The sequence below is a fragment of the Sciurus vulgaris genome (assembly GCF_902686455.1).
Source record: "Sciurus vulgaris genome assembly, chromosome: 2".
Lineage (NCBI taxonomy): Eukaryota > Metazoa > Chordata > Mammalia > Rodentia > Sciuridae > Sciurus > Sciurus vulgaris.
Window position 1 is genome coordinate 87773408 of NC_136462.1, and position 20598 is coordinate 87794005.

Below are 20598 nucleotides of genomic sequence, written 5' to 3' on the forward strand. Positions count from 1 at the left end.
TCTCATTCTGTGGGTTCTCTTGTTTCCTTTTCTCTGTCGAAGGTTTTTAATTTGAGTCCATCTCATTTATTAACCCTTGGAATTATTTCCTGGACTTTAGAGGTCCTATTAAGAAAGTTGCCTGTGCCAACATGTTGAGTGTTGACCTTACATTTCTTTTAGAAGTTGCATAGTTTCTAGTCTAATTCCTAGGCCTTTGACCCATTTCAGTTGACTTTTGTGTAGGGTGAGATATAAGAATATAGCTGAATTCTTCCGCATGAGTAAAACCACTTTCCCCAGCACCATTTGCTAAATAGGCTGCCTTTTCTCCATGATTGTGTGAGTTTATCTCTGTATCTGCTATTCTGTTCCATTGGCGTATTTGTTTTAAATGCCAGTTTCATGCAGTTTTTGTTACTCTGTAGTATAATTCAAAGTTCAGATATTGTGATGCTTCCAGCATTGCTTTTTTGACTCAGAATTGCTTTAGCTATTTTGGATCTTTTATTCTTCCAAATAAATTTTAGGACTGTGTTTTCTAGTTCTATGAAGAATGTCATTGGCATTTTGATGGGGATCACATGAATCTGTTCTAATTGGTTACTGTATGTTTCCTTCTAGCAAATAAGACAACAAACCTGATACACTTGAATATGTTCCACTCCTATAAAGTTGTTACTCACTAGTCTTTGTTTCTTATTTCTTTTTTTTTTTTTTTTTGTAGGCACTCACTGAAAAATGTTTTTATTTTATATATAAATAATGGGCAGATGTTATACCCATAAATTCTATTTTCCGTAACAATTAGGAACTGTTTTTTTAAAAAAAGAAAAACTACACAACAAAATTTAAAAAATACTGGGATTTCTTTGCTTCTAGATCATTGCTAGGCAGCGGGGAGAGGGAGGGAGCTTGATCTAACAGGAATCACAAATTAGAACTGAGTATTCTCTAAAGCAGAAATAATATAGTGCCATTTCAAGTAAAGATTATTCAGCTCTCCTGGAATATATCCACAAATACCTGCCAACAACAGGTAACCCAGGTCAAAATAGCCCAGCATAACTAGGCTTCATCATATTAGGTCATTATGCTCCTTTAAGCTAATAAATCAAAACAAAAAATACTGCAATAAAAATAAGTGATTTTGAGATTGTCGTACAAATTCTTAGCTCCTTGTTGTATACTATAACATAATAAAGGGAACATTTTAGGGCAATGAAAATTTTATTATATCACTGGCCATGAATTTTTGTAATTAGTTATTACATAAATGCTGCCTAGTGTCATTCACCTTCCACTTCAGTGACCATATATAAAAATCAATAATTTAGAATTAAGTTCTAAGTCTCCAAAGGAGATTTTCAAATGTACATATAGAAATGGTTACATAGATTGAGATTTTTAAGAAACATCCTCCATGTCTACATCCTCTTGTAACTGTTGTACCATTTTTTCTTCCAGCTGCTTTCCTTTGCCTGCAAGAGGGGCTCGGATAAGATGGATGTTTTGCTTGACTTCTTTTATATCCTGAACTTTCTGTAGCTCTTTATTTTTCTTCAATCTGTTCATTATAAACTTAGCTTGGCGTTTCTGTTTGATCTCTTCAACTCTCTTCATTGCATCAATAGTTTTATTCCATAGTTCTCGCTGGTATTTGACAGGTTCATTTCTATGTTTTTCAAATTCAAATGAATTATCCACTGTAAGTTCTTTACCAGCTGCTTTCCGGAATGCTTTAGTCCACCTGCCCTTGCGAGGATTGCGCTTCTTTTTAAAGTTCTTATGACATTTGGATTTACAAAATCTGAATACCTTGCAATCGTTGCGGACGAACATCATGCGGTGGCCGGGGTAGATGGGCCCGGAACAGAAATAACACTTCTCGATAGGCATGTTGAACGCGCGTGAAAACCCACCGAACAAACGGCGAGCTGGAGAGGAAGTGACCTGTTTCTTATTTCTTAAAACAAGATGGAATTATTATTTTTAATAGCCAAACCTTTGAAATTTACCAACATTTTTTCTGTGTAAACTGTTATTTATTATATCCCTCCTGTCCCCTCTGGGTACACTTGTCTTTATAATATAGTTTTTCTTTTAGAAAGGGTACTTGGGTGGAATGTAAGCCTGAAATGTCTTTATCCTCATCTTCAAATAACTAGTTATCTGGGAATAGAACTGTAGGCTGTCAGTTATCTCTCCCTCTGGACTTTGAAGATGTTTACTTCATTGTCTCCCAAAATCTATAATTACAGAAGGCAAGTCTAGTGACAATCTAAGTTTCATTGCAGGCAGTTTTGCTGTGGCATCAGGTAGTCATTGAGATTTTCTCTTTATCTTTGATGTTCTGCAGTTTCCCTTTGAGGTAGATTTATTTCATTTAAATGGCTTGAAACTCGAGATGTACTTTCTACCTAAGGACTCTCTTCAACTCAGGAAGGTTCTCGGCCAATTTCCTCTCCAAAATTGCCTCTCCAGTACTGCCTGCAATCAGTCTCAGTTTCTACAAACTGGATTCTCTTAGTCTAACTTCCCTGTACTTTCATTCAGGGTGTGCAACTTTGGCTAAACTCCTTTAAAATTCTAAGACACAGATAACATAAGATTTCTAACAGGTGCCTCCAAGTCTACAAGGCCTGTAGATTTCCCAGAAAAAAAAATGACTTCACAAAACATCCATGGCAAGGTTCATTATAGTGAAAAGACCGGGGAGAAAGAGAAATTCCTAAAATGTCCCTTTCATAGCAATACTGGAAACATAAGAACCATGAAATGTTTAATCTAAAGATACTTCACTCTAGCAACGTCCCCTGAGAGTGGAGCAAGCATCTTTCTGTGGATGACATCACCTAACACTGCTGAGAAGGGAAGCTGAGAATCTTTTGAACTCCAACAGAAACAATTCTTTAACTTTTCATGGAGAGCTTTTTTTTTTCTTTTCTTTTCTTTGTTTAATTGCAAACTTAATGGTTCATGGACATTTATACATATTCATATTTTTCCCCTTATTTCTAGAATTTTTGAAACCAGTTATTTTTCATGAATCATTTTTTTTTTTTTTGAGGACTAGGATGATTGATTAGTATATTTCAGTTTTGTTTTGGATTCTTTTATTTTTTATTTTTAAAAATTTATTTTATCTATATTTTTTCTCTCACTTATCTGTTTCCCTTGATTCTTCTGTCTTTTCTTCTGCTAACAGCTAATCTTTATTGTTATTTCTTTAACTCTCCCTTTAATTTTCTACATCTATCTTCTCACCTCTTCCCTCATATTCATCACATCCTACCTTACTTCTGTTGTCTCCCTGTCCACCATTCAAAATTGTAAATCCTATTGCAAACTTATTGTCTTTATCATGGGCAATAACTGATAATATCATTTCTGTTTATTTTGACAACACTGTAGGTGTCACAGCAGGAACTATTTGGTTTAATGCTGCATATTGCTGGCATTGTTGGTTGTTATTATTTGTCTCTCCCAAAATGGTGAGGTACTAGAAACCTTCTGAGACACTGTAAGTCTACAGGGTAGAAACTCTACTGCCTCAGATCCACACTGTTAAGTGGATAGACACACAAACAACATGAAAAATCAAGGCAACAAATCATCCCAAAGAAACCAAGATTCTCTAATAACAGAATCCATCAACACCAAGATGGAAGAAATGTCAGAAAAGAAGTGTAGAATGTATACAGTTAAACTAATGTACAAAGTAAAGGACAGTATAAGAAATTAAATCAGAGAGAGAATACAGGAAGTGAAAGATCACTTCGATAAAGAGATAGAGATTCTGAAAAAAAAATCAAGCAGAAATCCTTGAAATGAATAAATTAATAAACTAAATTAAAAATCCAATGGAGAGCATCACCAATAGACTAGTCCACTTAGAAGACAAAGTTTCAGGCAATGAAGACAAAATATATGATCTTGAAAATAAAGTTGACCATGGAGAAAAGATGTTAAGAAGCCATGAACTGAACTTCCAAGAAAGATGGGATAATATGAAAAGACCAAATTTAAGATATATTTGGATAGATGAAGGCTAAGAGATACAAACCAAAGGAATGCACAATCTTTTTAATGAAATAATAAAAGAAAATTTCCCAAAGTTAAAGAATGAAATGAAAAATCAGATACAGGAGGCATATAGGACCCTAAATATACAAAATTACAACAATCCACACCAAGGCACATTATTATGAAAATGCTTAACATATAGAATAAGGATAGAGTTTTAAAGGCTGTCAGAAAAAAATGACAGGTAACATTATAGGGAGACCAATCTGGATCTCAGCAGATTTCTCAATCCAGACCCTCAAAGCTAGGAGGTCTTGTAATAGTATATATCAAGCTTGGGGGAAAAAAAATGGATGCCAGCCAAGAATACTATACCCAGAAAAATTAAACTTTAGAATTGACTATGGAATAAAAACCTTCCATGATAAACAACAGTTAAAAGAATAGATAACTAGAAAGCCTGCACTAAAAAACATACTCAATAAATACATTAGAAGAATAGTCAATCAATGGAGAAACTAATTCAAATTAAAAACCAGATATAAACCAAAATGACAGAATAAAAATAATTTTTCAATAATAACATTGAATGTAAAAACTCATCAATCAAAAAACAGACTTGCAGATTGGATTTAAAAACAAGACCCAACAATATGCTGTCTCAAAGAGACTCATCTCAATGGCAAAGACATCCACAGACTGAAGTAAAAGGATAGGAAAAAACATATCATTTACATGAATCTTGTAAACAAGCAGGTGTTTCTATTCTCTTATCAGATAAAGTAGACTTCAAGCCAAAGTTAATCAGAAGGAACAAAGAAGGACATTTCATACTGCTTAAGGGAATTATCCATCAATGACTGAATACACTTTTTTCTTAGCAGCACATGGATCCTTCTCTAAAATAGACTATATCTTGGGCCACAAAGTAACTCTAAGCAAATACAAAAATAGAGATAATACCTTGCATTCTATGAGATCAAAATGGAATCACATTAAAAATCAATGATAATATAAAAATTAGAAGCTATTCTCACATCTGGAGACAAAATGATACACTACTGAATGACCAATGGATAGCAGAAGAAATCAGGAATGAAATTTAAAAAAAAAATACTTGGAGGTAAATGAAAATAGTGACATGACACATTAATATCTCTGGGACACTATGAAGGCAGTTCTAAGAGGAAAATTGAGTTCATTCATTTAAAGGATAAAAAGTCAACAAATAAATAATCTAATATTATATCTCAAAGACCTAGAAAAAGAAGAACAAACCAACACCAAAAGCAGTAGAAGACAGGAAATAATTAAATTCAGAGGTGAAATAAATAAAATTGAAACAAAAAAACCAAACATCTTTTAATTTTATGTTTCAATTATTGAAAAAGGCCATGTTCAAGACTGTCCAACCAATTGCCATGTATTTATGGATTTTCAAACTTCCCTTCTACTTTCACTTTCTAATTTTATTTTATGATGTTTATCAAATAATTTTAAAATTTTCATATCTATTAACCTTTGTTTTATTCCCTACAAGTTTGTCTATCCAGTATAATATTCCCTTTGCAATTCAGATCATTGATATATAAATCTAATTGGTATAAAATATTTTTTCAAAGTCTTCTGTTTTGAGACTATCATTTAGTATGACTTTATTTTTCTTAATAGTAAGTGGGGATTGGTTTCTTATAGTAGTAAAGTGTTGCTTTCTATCTCTTTATTCAATTCTTTCTGTCTTATCTTTTTATATTTTGTAAGTATTAGGTGAATTGCAAGATACTCTTGTTGCAGTAACCTAGGGAAAAGTCCCTTTTACCTTAAAAAAGTAATATTCTACTTTTCCTCTATTCAAAGTCTTTTTTTTAATTTAAAATAAATTTTATTTCATATAACTTCTTGTTTTAAAATGTTTTGCATACCATAATTTTGCCACCCCAGCTTTCTTTTGCTGACTTTTGTGTGTAACATTCTTATATCTTTTTGCTTTTAGTCTACTTGTGTCCTTCGATTTAGAGTCAACTGCAGATTATATACAGTCCTATTTCTTTAGATTTAATTCTGTTACTCAAGCTTTTTGTTTTGGTGTTTTGGAATAATGCACTTGTAATAAAAAAAAAATTCTAAAACTGAAAAACAAACAAACAACAACAAAAGAAACTCACACTTTTCTGAATTTCAGTACAGTATCCTTAATGCCCTTCCATATTGCCTTCCAAAACCATTAGAAATATTCTGGCTAGCACATCAAAATCTGTGCTCTGATCATTTTCTCATCCAACAATGGAGGTCTTGAATATCAGGGGCAATGGGGACCTATTGAACACCTCTAGAATAATGAAGGATCTATGACACGCCCAGCAACAAGGATAAATTGGTCCTTCAACACTGAGCCAGGTCCAATAGGTCAAACAAGAGCAATTAAAGAAAAACAACCGAAATTCTGTGACAGGTTCAGTTAAGGAACTGAATAGCAAACCCACACCAATTACCTGTGGGTGGTTACAAAAATGAAGTTTCTATCAATTCCTGAAGAACCATATTTAAGAACTAATTGGTAGAAATTGATTTAATTAGAAGAGTCCTTTCATAGGCTAAAGAGTTTCTAATCATAAGTACCAGGGGAAACTGATGACAGATTAAGAAAAGGAAAAAAAGATAAATGAAGGATGGAAGTAATTAATCAGATCAGATGAACATGACAAGTTATTCTTGGAAAGGAAAGATAAATGGAGCTGTGCAAGAGTCATGTCCTACTTTATTGACTGTTGGGTAATTTCAATATTCCAGTTTGTGCTATACACACCACTATACTAGAGGTATCATGGGAAAACAGCAAAAAAGCTTTAGAATCAGCAGAGTTAATAAATACTGTACATGGTTTTTCCTTTCCTCCTGTACAGCAAAACGAAAAGGAGAGATTGCATAAAGGAGAAGGTCCCATTTTGTCACCTCTGGGTATGACAAAGCAGGATGTAACTGGATTTTGCACACAAGAAAATAAGGAAGTGATTCTAAGTCAAACAAATACAGATCTTCAACATGCTTAAAGGGCTCCAAAAGGAAAAAAAAAAAAAAAATTTCCTAAGCAATAGGAGAGAAAGGGCACTTAACTGAGCCTGAAAGGATGAATCCAATATAAACAAACAAACAAACAAAAATGGTTGTGTTAAGGTGAAGTAGAAACACAGCCTTAATCTTGCTTTAAAAAAAAAAAAAATTAGATGAGTGTCTCTGCTGGGGTAAAGAAGGCTTGGGGCTTATAGAGAAAGGAATGTTCTTAAAACAGCCATTAGGGGATGGAATTAACCAGGTAATGAAGGAAGAACAAGAAACGGAGTTGATGTGCAATGACTAAGGAGGAAATATAAGTTTTTGTGGGTCATTTGGGTTTAATTATGAGTCTTTCTTTAGCAGCTTTCTGTGGTTAGGAACAGTAGACAAAAGAAGAAGGCTGAAGGCTGAAGAATATGATTTATAGGACCAGAAAAGTCAAGCAGACTGAAAAGATCACCCTGAAGTCAGTGAACATTCAGTCCTTGGTGAGGAGAGAGTCTAATGCATGTGGCCAGAGGAAATAAACTGTCAAGACTGACAGTTACAACTTCCAGTGGGTTGGCAGGAATAGGTAAGAGGGCAGAATTGATGGTCCTGGAGCAGTAGAAACTAAGCAGAAGGTGGCTAGTGCTGCCAATTATGTTATCCCAAGGGATCTAGAAAACTGAGTCACATTCAAGGCAGCGTCAATATCTAGGCTCTGTTTGCAGGTAGGGAACCCCAGCAGGAATCATTAGGCAGCAAGAACACATAGCCCAGCAGGTAGCATAGTCAGAGGCCAAAGGAGGTGAGAACCTCCAGATTTAAGTAGCAATGCAGGCAACAATACCTGTTGTGCTGAACAGGTTCCTACCCACAGGGAAGAAGCTGATAAGGAATCAACTCCTCTAGGAGAGGTGCATGAATCAGGACTATGCTTGAAATCCAGAAGAGGATAGAGTGCAAATCAGAAAACCAGCCACAGAAATAGGGTACCCACAATGGGGCCTGGGATCAAATGCTCAAGAGGGTAGGCACTCAGGATTCATTCAAGGCATGTTGAGTCACAGACCCTTTCACAATTCTATCATAAATCCTAAGGAGTCAGGCATGGTGGCACACATCTGTAATCCCAGTTGTTTGGGAAGCCAAGGCAGGAGGATCGCAAGTTCAAAGCCAGCCTCGGCAATTTAGTGAGGCCCTAAGAACTCAGCAAGATGCTGTCTCAAAATAAAATACATAAAAGGGGTGGGGATGTTGCTCAGTGGTTATGTGCCCCTAGGTTCAATCCTTGGTACCAAATAAATAAATAAATAAATAACTCCTAAGGAATGAAAGTCTCCTTCTGACTTTAATATATATCCAGACTTTTTTCTTACCAGCTCAAGTCAAGAAGATCTGGTTTCAAGCTATGGAGCTTCAATACCTGTAGCTCAGTGATTCTCAAATAGGCAATTTTTGTCTCCTGCGAAATATTTGACAATGTCTAGAGACATTTTTGATTGTTAAGAATTGGATAAGGGGAGCTACTGACATCTCAGAGAAACCAGATATCCCACTAAACAGCCTACAATGCACAGACCAGCCTACCACAACGAAGAATGATCCAGCCCCAAATGTGAATCATTTGGAGGCTGAAAAATTCTGTGTAGGTAGGAATGGGTCTGCAAGAGACAAGGACCAATAATCAAGAGAAAATAATTGCTATTATTTTATGGATGTTCCTTCATTCACTCACTCATCCTTACAGCAATCACTGAGCTTTTATTATGTACCAGAGGCCATGAGGCTGTATTGGGCACTGAGGAGACAATGATGATTAAGAAATGGTTCTTGCCCTCAAAAAACTCTTAGTTTAAAAGGAAAATTGCAAACTTCATCGACTTCATTAAAGTTCATCAAAAATGCCAGAAGCCAAAACATAAAGATTATTATTGTTTTATTTCATCTTATTCTTTGCAGAATAATTCAAGATATTCCAAAAATCAAATTTGGGTTGAGCTTAAAATCACAGTGGGATGCCCTCAGTAGAATATGTCGAACATTTCCAAGAGCAGTAACTTCAGTGTACTTTGGAAGGAAAAGGCCAAGAGCAAGAGTGTGGGTAGAAGTGACAGACCTCCTAAATAGCCTCTACACTGTGATCACCAACCAGAGAGAGTCACTTTTTAAAAATGAAGCTTAGAAAGGTATTTTGGAAGGAGTGCACAGCCATGTGCAACTCAATTTGAAATGCATCAAGATATAATATGGATTGAGGCTGGGTATAAAATAATATGTGGATGGAAACGTGAAAAGTAAGAATAGTGCAATGTTAATGGTGGAGTCTAGGTAGTGGGTTCACTATAAACATTTCTCAATATTTCTTCATGTTCAAAAAGTCTTATAGTAAAACACTGATCAAAATGCAGACTAACTCCCCACTCCTTGTTTAACAAAGAAAATTACAAAACTAAACCATGTGTATTTAAGTAGACAATAAAAAGGTTTCTAGTAAACCTTAGTTACCTGTTGTTTCAGGAGCACAGTTGCTGTATGGTGTTGAGATATGTGGTCCACAGACCTGAATCATTGCCATCACCTGAGATCTCATCAGACACACTGAATCTCAGAAGCCAAGACATTCTCAATCAAAAGTTGCTATTACCGAGATTTCCAAATGATTCATATGCACATTTAAAAAAAAAAAATTGTGTGTGCTAGAGATTGAACTCAGGGGCACTTAACCACTGAGCCACATCCCCAGCACATTTTTATATTTTATTTAGAGATAGAATCTTGCTGAGTTGCACAAGGCCTCTCTAAGTTACTGAGGTTAGCTTTGAACTTGTTATCCTCCTGCTTCAGCCTCCAGAGCCAATGGGATTACAGGCATGGGTCACCATACCTGGCTGTACATTAAAATTTGAGATTCAGAAAACTTGGAATGGACCCACCTTTTGACCCAGTTATCCCTCTCCATGGTTTATACCCAAAGGACTTAAAATCAGCATACTACAGTAATGCAGCCACATCAATGTTTATAGCAGCTCAAATCACAATAGCACTGGGGTAATAAGGATCAAGGACTGCAGACTCACTTTCTGTTGTTCAGTCATTCATAATTTTTAAAACTATACCTATTGAGTCAGGGGGTGCAGTGACGTAGACCTGTAATCCCAGGAACTAGGACGACTGAAGCAGGAGGATTGCAAGTTCAAAGCCAGCCTCGGCAACTTTAGTGAGGCCCTAAGCAACTTAGTGAGATCCTGTCTCAAAATAAAAAGTAAAAAGGGCTGGGGATGTGGCTCAGTGGTTAAGTCCCCCTAGGTTCAATTTCCGATACCAGAAAAAAAAGCATATGTGTGTGTGTGTGTGTGTGTGTGTGTGTTTATTGAATGTATTGAATGCCTATTATGTTTCTGATACTGTTGTAAATGCTAGTGATAGAGCAAAGATTAAGACACATCTTTCCTTAAGTTCTAGTGAAAGAGAATAATAAACAAGAAAGCAAAATATTCCAAAAACTGTATATGCAATATAGAAAATAAAATAGGTAAGGTATTAAGAAATGAAGTGAAGTAGGGAACTCAACAGATAGTGAGCAGAGTCCTGAATGATTAGGTGACAGGTAAAGAGGAGGTGGGTGATACATTCCTGACAGAGGAAATAGCGAAGGAACAGAACAGAACGTGCAAAACCCCTGAGGCGGGAGCTAGACCAGACATGCCACTTCACATTTCTGAAAGAGATGCCTCATCTGGAGAACAAAGGTTTGGGACCAAATGGTCCCTGAAGTCCTTTTAAATTCTCTGCTTCCAATCCTACTTATGAATATTCATGGGTCTTCTAGGAAGAATATAAAACTTAATATGTGAATTTTTATTTATTTTTTTATTTTTTACTTTTTAAAATGTATTTATCTTTAAGATGGGATCTCACTGCGCTCAAGCAATCCTCCTGCCTTAGCTTCCCTAATAGCTGGGATTATAGGTATGCACCACCATGCTCAGTTCAGAACTACATTTTTAGTGAAGACAAATACATAGCTATTTTTACAATACAGTTATGTGTTTGTCTTCATTTGTTAAAATGACCCCACCACCTGTGGTTCTGATCAGCATTTGAGTTAGCTCATCTTCTGTAGTTCTGTTCTTTTGCTATTTTCTTGCTTTACAAAGACAAGTCAAAATAATTGATAATTATCAATCTACAAGGGCTCAGGAAGCCCTTATTCCTAGGACCCATTCCATCATAGTCCCTCTCATTTTCCATTTATTATCTGATACTTCAAATAGGAATTCTACCTGCCAAGGATGCCAAGATTCTAGGAGCTGAGACTGGCAATCTAGATAATGGGTAGAGAAATACCTAAATCCAGCTCCATCAGGTATCCCTTGAGTTTCCTCTGGAAACTATTTACATGAGAATCAATAGCAAAAGGAAAACAAGGAACCATTTCTCTGGCAAGCTTCTGCTGGAGCTACACAGCGTGGGTCCAAAATCTACATGAGTCTTACCTCACCTTCCATCCTAAACTCACACCTCACCAACATCAGACTGCTCAAGGAAGATGATGGGTATCTTCCCAGCCTCATCTCCAGCCATTCCTCCTGTTACATTGTGATCCAGATACATGAAAAGGGGTCTAGCTGCTCAAACCCACTCCAGCCTTATTCCTCAGCCTTGAGATCCACAGTACTGTTCCCTCAACCTAGAAACTCTTTCCACCCACAAACCTCTTCATCTAGCTAAATTCTGTCCATGCTGGGAATCTCTGTGTCCTCTCCAATACCACCATGTACTTCTACTACTACAGCCTTTACCAACTATATTATCATGGTGTGTTTATTTGTCTGCAGCCTCATCAGAGACTGCTAAGAAACACAAGATGTCAGGCGTATCTCCTTCACCCTTCTTAGCCCAGAATTGTATCTATAGTCTGTGCTACAACATAGGTGCTTATTTATCAAATGGATGAGCACAATTTCCATTTGTCCCTTTATTGATTGGTTTAACCCCATTCAATCATCTTTAGATCTCTGTTCTTCTCAAGAAAACATTCTAATCTTTTTGAACAAGAAAAGTTTTCAGAATTGTGAACTTGTTCCCTTCATATCTTCATGTCCAAATAAGAATTTCTTTTCAAGAGTCCCTAGGAAGAGAACCACAGTATTTTCAAAAGTACAGAAGGGGAATTTTTTTTTTTTTTTTTCATCCAGGAATTCATGACTCCTGTGACAGCTGAAAAAAATATACTTCCTTAGTCATCACTGTCCTCTTAAACCAGTTTGAGGAAACATGTTTTGCTTTTTGTTTTAAACAGGAACAGATTGCTCAGGGTTTAGGAGAGCCAGACACGAATCAGAATGCCCTTCCTCTTTCATTTTATAAGTCCTTGCTCTCTGCTCCACTGGAGATATTTACTGACATAAAGATGAAACCATCTTCTTTCTCTTCTCCCAATGTCCTTGTATGAAAGAAATCGTGAGCACTCTCCTGGCAGCGAACACCAGGAGTTATGCAGGATGGGGTGTCTGAATCTGTTCACCTTCAACATTGGAAATGCTGAACAGAGGTGGCCTGAAGCTAACCTCAGAGAGGAAACTGGGGTTGAAAATGAGTTCTTTAGCTGCTTGGACAAACTCGACAAGCTGTAAGAATGATACTCACCAAATCAAAAGAGAAGCAAGCCGCTAATATCGGCTCCAGAATTCCTTCTGGCATTTTCTAACTGAACTACTCTGGTGTTTGTTTGTTTTTGGAGGTCTATGGAAGAAAACCAAAATTTTCTGAGTTCTTTTTAAATCCCAGGCACTGTGTAAAATCTTTACGTGCATTGTCTTAATCATTCATATAACTATGCAAGTTATCTATTTTTATACTCATTTCACAAAGAAATTAAAGCTCAGAGAAAGCAAGTTATTTAACCATTGAATTAATGAACAGTAGAGATTCAAATCCATGTCTAATGGATTCCAAACGTAGCATATTTTCCTTCTATACCTGGAAATTTGTACCCTGAAATAATCATAGAAATATGTAGCCTTTTGGAGATAGCTTCCAAATTATAAAGCGTTCTACACAGCTTATAGCATCATAGCAATAACTATTCCACAGGAGATGAGTCATTGATCCTAGGCAATTCTAACTATATTGACATGGTAAGATTTTGGGGGGCAGTATTTTGACAATGGTTACTGTTTACCCAAATGGTCCATCTTACCTTAAGAACAAAAGATGATTCTAGAATCCAGCTTTTGTACATGCTATTCCTCAGACTAAAATACCCTTCCTGTAATTCTCTACCTGGTGAACATAAAACTGTTTTCATGTGATTTATCCTTTAAGTCTCAGTTCTGTAAAACCCACACAGTACCCCTAGGTACTTGAAATTTCCCTCCACATTATCTATCTGTATTTTGTAACATCTATCCAGGGATATTGTAATGATTTCTTTATCTTCCCCACTACAATATGAGCTCCTAGAAGGCAGGGAGGGCAGAGAGAATATGATTCATTTTTGTGTTGCTTATCCCAGGGTCTGGCACTGAAAGCCACTCATTAAATGTTTGTTGAATTGATGTAGCAGAGACCACAATTGTGAAAACAACTAGCTATAAAGCAATTGGCTAAGAGTTGCCATTAAAATGGGTTCAAGATGGTATATAGGCATGTAAAAACAATCCACTGGTTCCATTTAGAACAAAAGTGGTTTGGGAAAGTTACACATTGAAATAGTAGATGAGCTAAACTTTCAGAATGAGTAAAACTTTGCAGGTGGAGAGGGAATGAGAAGAAAGGCATATCAGAGATCGAAAAGCCAAAGCAAAGGAAAGGAAGTAGGAAACTATGGCAAGTAGCTGAGAGCAGAACCCAGGGATTTTTTTAAAACTTTTGAGGGAGATGGAGTCAAAGCAACAAGAGTCAAAAGAGTTGAGAATTTTTGTCTACAATATCAATGTCACCTACTTATTTCTCTATACTTTGTGCTTAATATATCATTTATGGTACAGTTACAGTCCAGAGGTCATGAAGCCTGGAGTGTGCTTATGAATAGGCCATTGACTTACACTACTTACTCCTAACATCACTTGCAGGACTTCGGGGAATTGAGGTCGAGTGGCCATAGGCAAAGATTTTCAAGACTGAAAACAAAATTTTAGAAGTTGGTAACAGATCTCCTCCTAACACTAAAAATGAAGAACAACCCATAGTGTTTGCACATTAACATATCCCTGAACTAATTCTATTAGGAGATCCTATAGCTAAGGGCAAGGGGGGAAGTTGGTATTGAAATAATCAGACTTCCCTCCTACAGTCTAAGAAGTCCTAGAGCAGTGGTTCTTAACCTTGCTTTACAATCACTTAGGGAACTTTTGAATTCCCTCGTATGCAAGCCACATTCAAACTAATTGATACAGAATCCCTGGAGATGGACCCAGACATCATGATGTTTCAAAGCTCCTTAGGTGATTTCAGTACACAATCAAATCAGAAAACTGCTGCCCCCAAAACTGGAGAAAGTGGTAGATAGACGCAATGGTGAGAATGTGATTCAGTAGATTCAGGGTAGACCCCCAAATCTTCATTTTAAAAAGGTACTCCAGGTGAGTCTCAGGCAGGTTGACTATGGATAATACTAGAGAGAACCCTGTGTCACAGATTATTCCTGTTAGCTGTGCAGTGAAAGACCACTGAGAAAGTTCATGTGTGTGAAAGCCACTCTCTAATAACTGGATCATTGTTACATAACCACAAATTCTAATCTATTCTTATTCCCAAGGACAATAATGAAAATCCTTCTGAGAAGAGCCATGGATGGCACTATGTGAGAAATTAAAGTACAAAATGTGATATAATTCAAAATTGCAATTTCACAGATTGCTTATTCATTAAATGGCATCATGTCCCCAGCATCATCTATACTCCTGAAGATTTTGCTGAACAACAGCACTTTTGGGCCAAAATGATAATGGTTGTGGGGAAGACCTTATTGATTTAAAAAGAAAATGTACCTGTAGGGTAGAGGCAAATCCTTTTAAATGAATATGTACAAATTGGCTCATAACAGACAAATATGAAATTCAAGGAGTTTCCTTTCTCCTAATCAGAAGTAGGAAACAAATTTTTCTAAGGTTGAATCAAAATGTTTCTTTAATAGTGCTTAAACAATTGATCATAGTGCAGAATATTACAGCCTTTCATAAATCTATAAATTAGAAAAGCATCAGGTTTAAAGGAATTAAAAGGAATGTGGAGCCAGGCAGGATGGTACACTCTTTTACACTCAGCAATTTGGGAGGCTAAGGCAGGAGATGGCAAGTCCAAGGACAGCCTCAGCAACTTAGCAAGGCCCCAAGCAATTTAGCAAGACCCTGTCTTGAAAATATAAAATAAAAAGGGCTGAAGATATAGTCCAGTGGTTAAGTGTCCCTGAGTTCAATCCCTGGTACCAAAAACAATTTTTTAATTAAATTAAAATAAAAACTAAAAAAGGAACATGTATATGTTTGTAATTTTCCATAATTATTGAAGATCTTGTTTTGCTCTATGTTTACCTTTTTTGAAAGGCAGTGATCTTCTGGAATATATTCATGGGCTGGTAAATATTTGGTATTTGATCAACAGAGGTACATTGCAGATACTTATCTTAAGAACTCCAGTCAGGGATCCTTTTACAATGGGATGCCAACTCTTCAGATGTCTTCCCTATGAATAGATAAAGGAGAGTCCAGAGAGGCAAAAAGAAAACTTGTCAGGGGTATACAGCATTGTATAGCAATATGTTTTCCTACATGAGAAGAATCAAAGTATTTATGATTTCGATATTCCCTTTTTTATACTGCAACTGCTCCTAGCAACACCCACACCAGAAGTTGTGGTCTCATCCCTTACCCTGTGCAAAAACAGACACTCCTTCAGAAGACAGCAAATGCATGTCCACAGCATCTCCCCAGTAGAGTGGAGCCTGCTCTTACTGCACTCATCTTCTGCCAAGAACCTTGAGGGCTTTGGGAATAGTTAGATAGAATCTAGTTTGCAGAACCAGGAGAACCCAGTCGGCAATTGGCTTACAAAGTCATTTTATCACTATGCCTTAAAGCAATGTCATTGGAAAAGTCATGTACAAATTAGGTAAGGATTTTACAGTTATTTTTAATGCAATTAATTTGATAGATTCAAGCACTATCTCAGTCCAAGATACTCACTCCTGGCTTCCTATCACTTATTTGCTCTACTCTGTTATGTAGTTAGTGTATTTGTTCGCTCACTGGTCAGTGATTGCAAAGCTTGCTGTAGTGCATAAGTTCCTCTGAGGTAATGGAGAAGGGTGGTTTATATTCTTGAGATCACACCAATCACAGGGAAAAGTATATGGCTATGGAGTGGTGGCAGGGATGTTAGAAACCATTGTTATTGCTTTCAAGAAACTTAATTTTAAATTTGAGACACTCTGGGGAGAAAGAGTTAATAGCCTCCTGCAGAAATACAAGCATTCCCTAGATTTCATGGTTTACTTTCCTTCACAAATGCTTCTGGTTTTTGGTCTTCTAGACAATGCAGGGGAACATTGTCTCAATCAAGCACTGCTAGAATCACGTTCAGTTAGAGGTTTTGCCATGAAGATCCCACCCCATAACCATGGGCAGATGCTATCTGTGAGATGGTCATATTATTATCCATGTTGCTGACCCCCAAACAGTTGCCCACCAGTCTCCTCACTATTTCCTAATCCTTTTATGAGACAAATGAAGATGCTTTTTCAATGAACCTTTTCCATCCACATGACTTCTCTCTATAAATGATTTTCTTAATGATTCACTGATTCCCTCAGGCTCACTTCAGTTTCCAGGTAACCGGTCAGTAATTCTACACTCACATTGCAGAAGGTACTGAAAAAATGATGCAGAGGAAAAAAAAAAAAAAAAAACTTTCATTAGTGCTAAGTTGTCAATGGCTTTTGTAAGTGGTGATAAAACAAGAATACATAAGCAGAGCAGATTATCCTGGAAGTGTTAGGAACAAAAATGGGCCATTGGGGGATTATGTGGAATATTCTCCTTCAGAGTGGTGTTTTTTTTGTTTTTGTGTTTTTCTTTAGTTGGTCTTATTTGGTTATGGGTTTAGAATGGCTCAGACCATGGACAAGAAGGAGAGACTGTATGAGCTTTCAAAGTACTATCTAGTCAAGGTATATCAATCAAGAAAGCATTTAATTGATTTTGAGTATCCATTAGATTTGCTCTGATATTTGAACTTTCCCAAAAAGTGTGAAGTAAAAAACACAGACATTATGTATTCACCATATTTGCAGATCAGGAAACCATGATTTATAGGAATTATGTGTGTTTCACAAGGTCACAGAGCTGGGATATAACAGAAGGCTCTTTATCCCAAGCCATGTTGCCTTTCCTCCTCTGCCCAGGAGTGCACTAGCTGACTCTCTGGGAGTGCACAAGTTTAACCAGTACATAACCAAGCAGGACCGATGGGTATGATCACCAACCAACTTCATATTGTTTCCCACTCTTCTTATAAAAGTTAATCAATGAAGAACTTTTCTTACTGACTTAGGTGAAAACTCAAAAGTCCCATGATTCTTCTGATCACTCTGGTAATGAAAACTCCAATCATCTTTGCAAGCTGCAGAACAGTCTCAAATTCCTAATTAAGAGTATTCAATTACACACAATAATCAAAACTTCAAACCTGACTGGAAATTAAACCTTCTCTTTTCCCACTCTCTGCAATCTCAAAAGACAAAGTTACAACAAATTTAAAGATTTTAATTGGCTCTTACTCATGGTTCTAGAATCAGACAGCCCTCTGAACCTGAGTATGTTCAAAGAATTCCAGTTTGACACAAGGTCCGACAGCATTTATAGACAGAAGATGGAAATGAGGTACAGAGACAACTGGAGTGGTTATTGCTCCGTGTTTATCTGAACATGATTTGAACAGCTGGTCACCTGTGCTTGACTGGAGCTCAGCTCCTAAAATTGACTGAGACTCAGCTACTTGTTACAAATGTATGCTCCTAGATTTGGCTTTCAGTTAGTTTAGGTACTAAGTTAGGTTGCAGTTCATTATGTAAGGATGTATGTACACAAGCAGCCTCGGGTCAAATTTAGTTTAACAGTAGGAAAACCAAAAAGTGGTGGTGAAAAATCCTTCCTTTTACCACCCCTTCTCCATTTTGCTAAACTGGTTCTGATCCTGACTTCCAAGATCAAAGTATATTGAGAAGAGAGTTAGGATGTGTTGGGAAAATGCTCACCTAACTAATAATACCACAGAACAGTCCTGTACTCTTGTAACACTGGCCATAAGGAGCTACTTTGTAGATTCTTAGAAAGAGCTACATCACCAAGGACTTCTCATCTGAGATTCCCTTGATGTGGGGAATCATGTACATGCTTCCGGTTCACCCACCTAGAGCAAGCCATTCTGTCTCATGTCAGTGAGGCAAAAGCTCTTCTACTCTGTGTCCTAATTCCATACCAAATCGAGTGAGTGCTCCCTGCAAGTCCTTTGCACTAAGCTTGACATGAGGTTCAAGGACCTCATCTTTCCCTCTTAAACAGTTAAAATCCCAGTCCAACTATCCACGAAGTTTGAAATTCTTCTTCCAAGCCACTTTCTTAGACTTTCCAGGAAAGAATTATAAGAGCCATGCTATTGGTTTTGGGACAAAACCTTTGAAACCTTACATTTTGATCTGGAACCTCTATAGGAAAGGTATTATTAACTCTATACACCCAAGTGAAAATTTTCAGCTGGGTGTAGTGGTGCATGCCTATAATCTCAAAGACCAGGGAGGCTGAGGCAGAAGGATTGCAAATTCAAAGCCAGCCTCATCAACTTAATGAGGTCCCAAGCAACTTAATGAGATCCTGTCTCAAAATAAAAAACAAAAAGGACTGAAGTGGGGATGTGGCTCAGTTAAGGTAAGTGCCCCTGGGTTTAATACCCAGTACAAAAAAAAAATTCAAATGTTACATTGAATAAGTATAAAACGTGATCGCTGCACTTTAAGTTTGCTTTCTGACTGGGAAAGTAACTGATATAAAACTACATAAGGAAAGAAGCAGCCTTGATCACAAGTGCTGCAGATGCTCTAGAATTGCCATTGGCTAGAATATTTCATTCTATAAGACTCACATTAAAAACAAAGAATTAAAACAAAGGGCATACCAGAGAGAAGAATCACCATGAGAAAGAAGAAGGAAAGAAAGAAAAAAAAAAAAAGAAAAGAGAGAAAGAAGGAAAGAAAGAAAGAAAGAAAGGGTATGACATAAAAATTATCATGATTTATGATATTTTAACCAGCTCTCAAAATTATCTCTTCTATTTCTATCACTGCTGTCTTAGTTCAAGGCACCACCATCGCTCACCTTAATGTAATAACCTATTAGTTGCTTTGCCTAAGTGTAATATTCCTCTTCCCTGCCACTCTCCCCAGTCCATGCTCATCATCTACATATTTCTGCCTATACTCGTTTTCTCTTGTTTCCCTTATGCAGTCATCCCCAAAATTTCTCTACTATATTGCCTCCTTTCAAATGCCATCCTCTCTCCATCAGGTTCTCCTACTCCCATTTCATCTTTGCCTGGTATGTTTGGAGATTAATCTACATTCTGCATCCATTACCATCTTTTCCTAATATATAGCAAAGCCTGGAAAGCTAAAAATCACCCTGCCCAGACTTCCTGACAGTGAGGATTCTGGGTGTGAAATAGGTTCCATCCGTCAGCCACAATCACTCAAAAAGCAGAAGGTGGAAGTGAGGAAGAAGCCGTCTTCCAACTGCTTTCGACGGTTTCTTTCCTGCAAGCAAAGAATATCATGCAGATATGGATATTTCTGTACTCATTCTAGCATAGTTTCCAGTTTCATACGTGTTGAGTTTGCAGAAGCTTTCTAAATCGCAGTTTTATGACCCCTGAGTCCCAACCACAGCAATTACATTTTTTGGAATTAGTAAGTCCTGTGAATCCCTTGATTTCTACCTCCTGAACATGACCAGATAGTAGGTCCCATGACCGAAAGCATTCCGTGACTCATTCCTGGGACACAGGGCTCCAGCCCATTCTTCTAGCCTTCCCAATAACTGCATAGGCAATTTTCCTTCCTGAGGCAGTAACACAGAGGGAAGCATCCCAATCCCACAGGTATTTTCCCCAGATTTAGTTTCATGATGAGGGATCAGAAATTTAAACAAAGGTAGAGAGGGTTTCTCAATTATAATATAAATTGGTGTTACCATGTAATAGAGATTACACTGGAACAGTATTTAATTGGAATTAAAAGGAGAAAACTAAAATTATATCTTAAAAAGATAGTTTGTGCATCTCTAGCAGTTAGAGAAATACAACTTAAAACTATACTGAGATTTCATCTTACTCTAGTCAGAATGGCAAGTATCAAGAATACAAGTAACAATAAATGTTGGCAAGGAGGTGGAGAAAGAGGTGCACTCATACATTGCTGGTGGGAATGAAAACTGGTGCAATCACTGTGGAAAGCAGTATGGAGATTCCTCAGAAAACTTGGAATCAACCCACCAATTGACC

At 36.9% G+C, this 20598-nt stretch overlaps 1 protein-coding gene and 1 long non-coding RNA gene across 4 annotated transcripts in view; both read right to left on the minus strand.

Annotated features, from left to right (window-relative positions):
- The window catches only part of LOC306655084, a 48151-nt gene extending 27952 nt beyond the window's left edge, over positions 1–20199 (minus strand). Inside the window, exons 1-5 of one of the 3 annotated variants that reach the window (XR_013762192.1) lie at positions 19721–20199; positions 17591–17688; positions 16735–16916; positions 14103–15732; positions 12693–13329 (exon numbers count right to left, since the gene is read on the minus strand). This is a non-coding gene — a long non-coding RNA (uncharacterized lncRNA). Of the gene's footprint in view, positions 1–12692; positions 13330–14102; positions 15733–16734; positions 16917–17590; positions 17689–19720 lie in introns of those variants that run through there. The other 2 variants (XR_013762190.1, XR_013762191.1) reach the window with 2 other exon arrangements.
- LOC306653475 (putative ribosome biogenesis protein RLP24) lies at positions 1279–1926 on the minus strand. The gene has a single exon (XM_079126498.1). The coding sequence runs from the start codon at positions 1876–1878 to the stop codon at positions 1387–1389; it is 492 nt and encodes a 163-aa protein (XP_078982624.1). The 5' UTR covers positions 1879–1926; the 3' UTR covers positions 1279–1386.
- Positions 20200–20598: the final 399 nt, after the last annotated feature.

Excerpts from the sequence above, each read along its gene's own strand:
- LOC306653475 (XM_079126498.1), bottom strand. The coding sequence starts at position 1,878 with ATGCCTATCGAGAAGTGTTATTTCTGTTCCGGGCCCATCTACCCCGGC.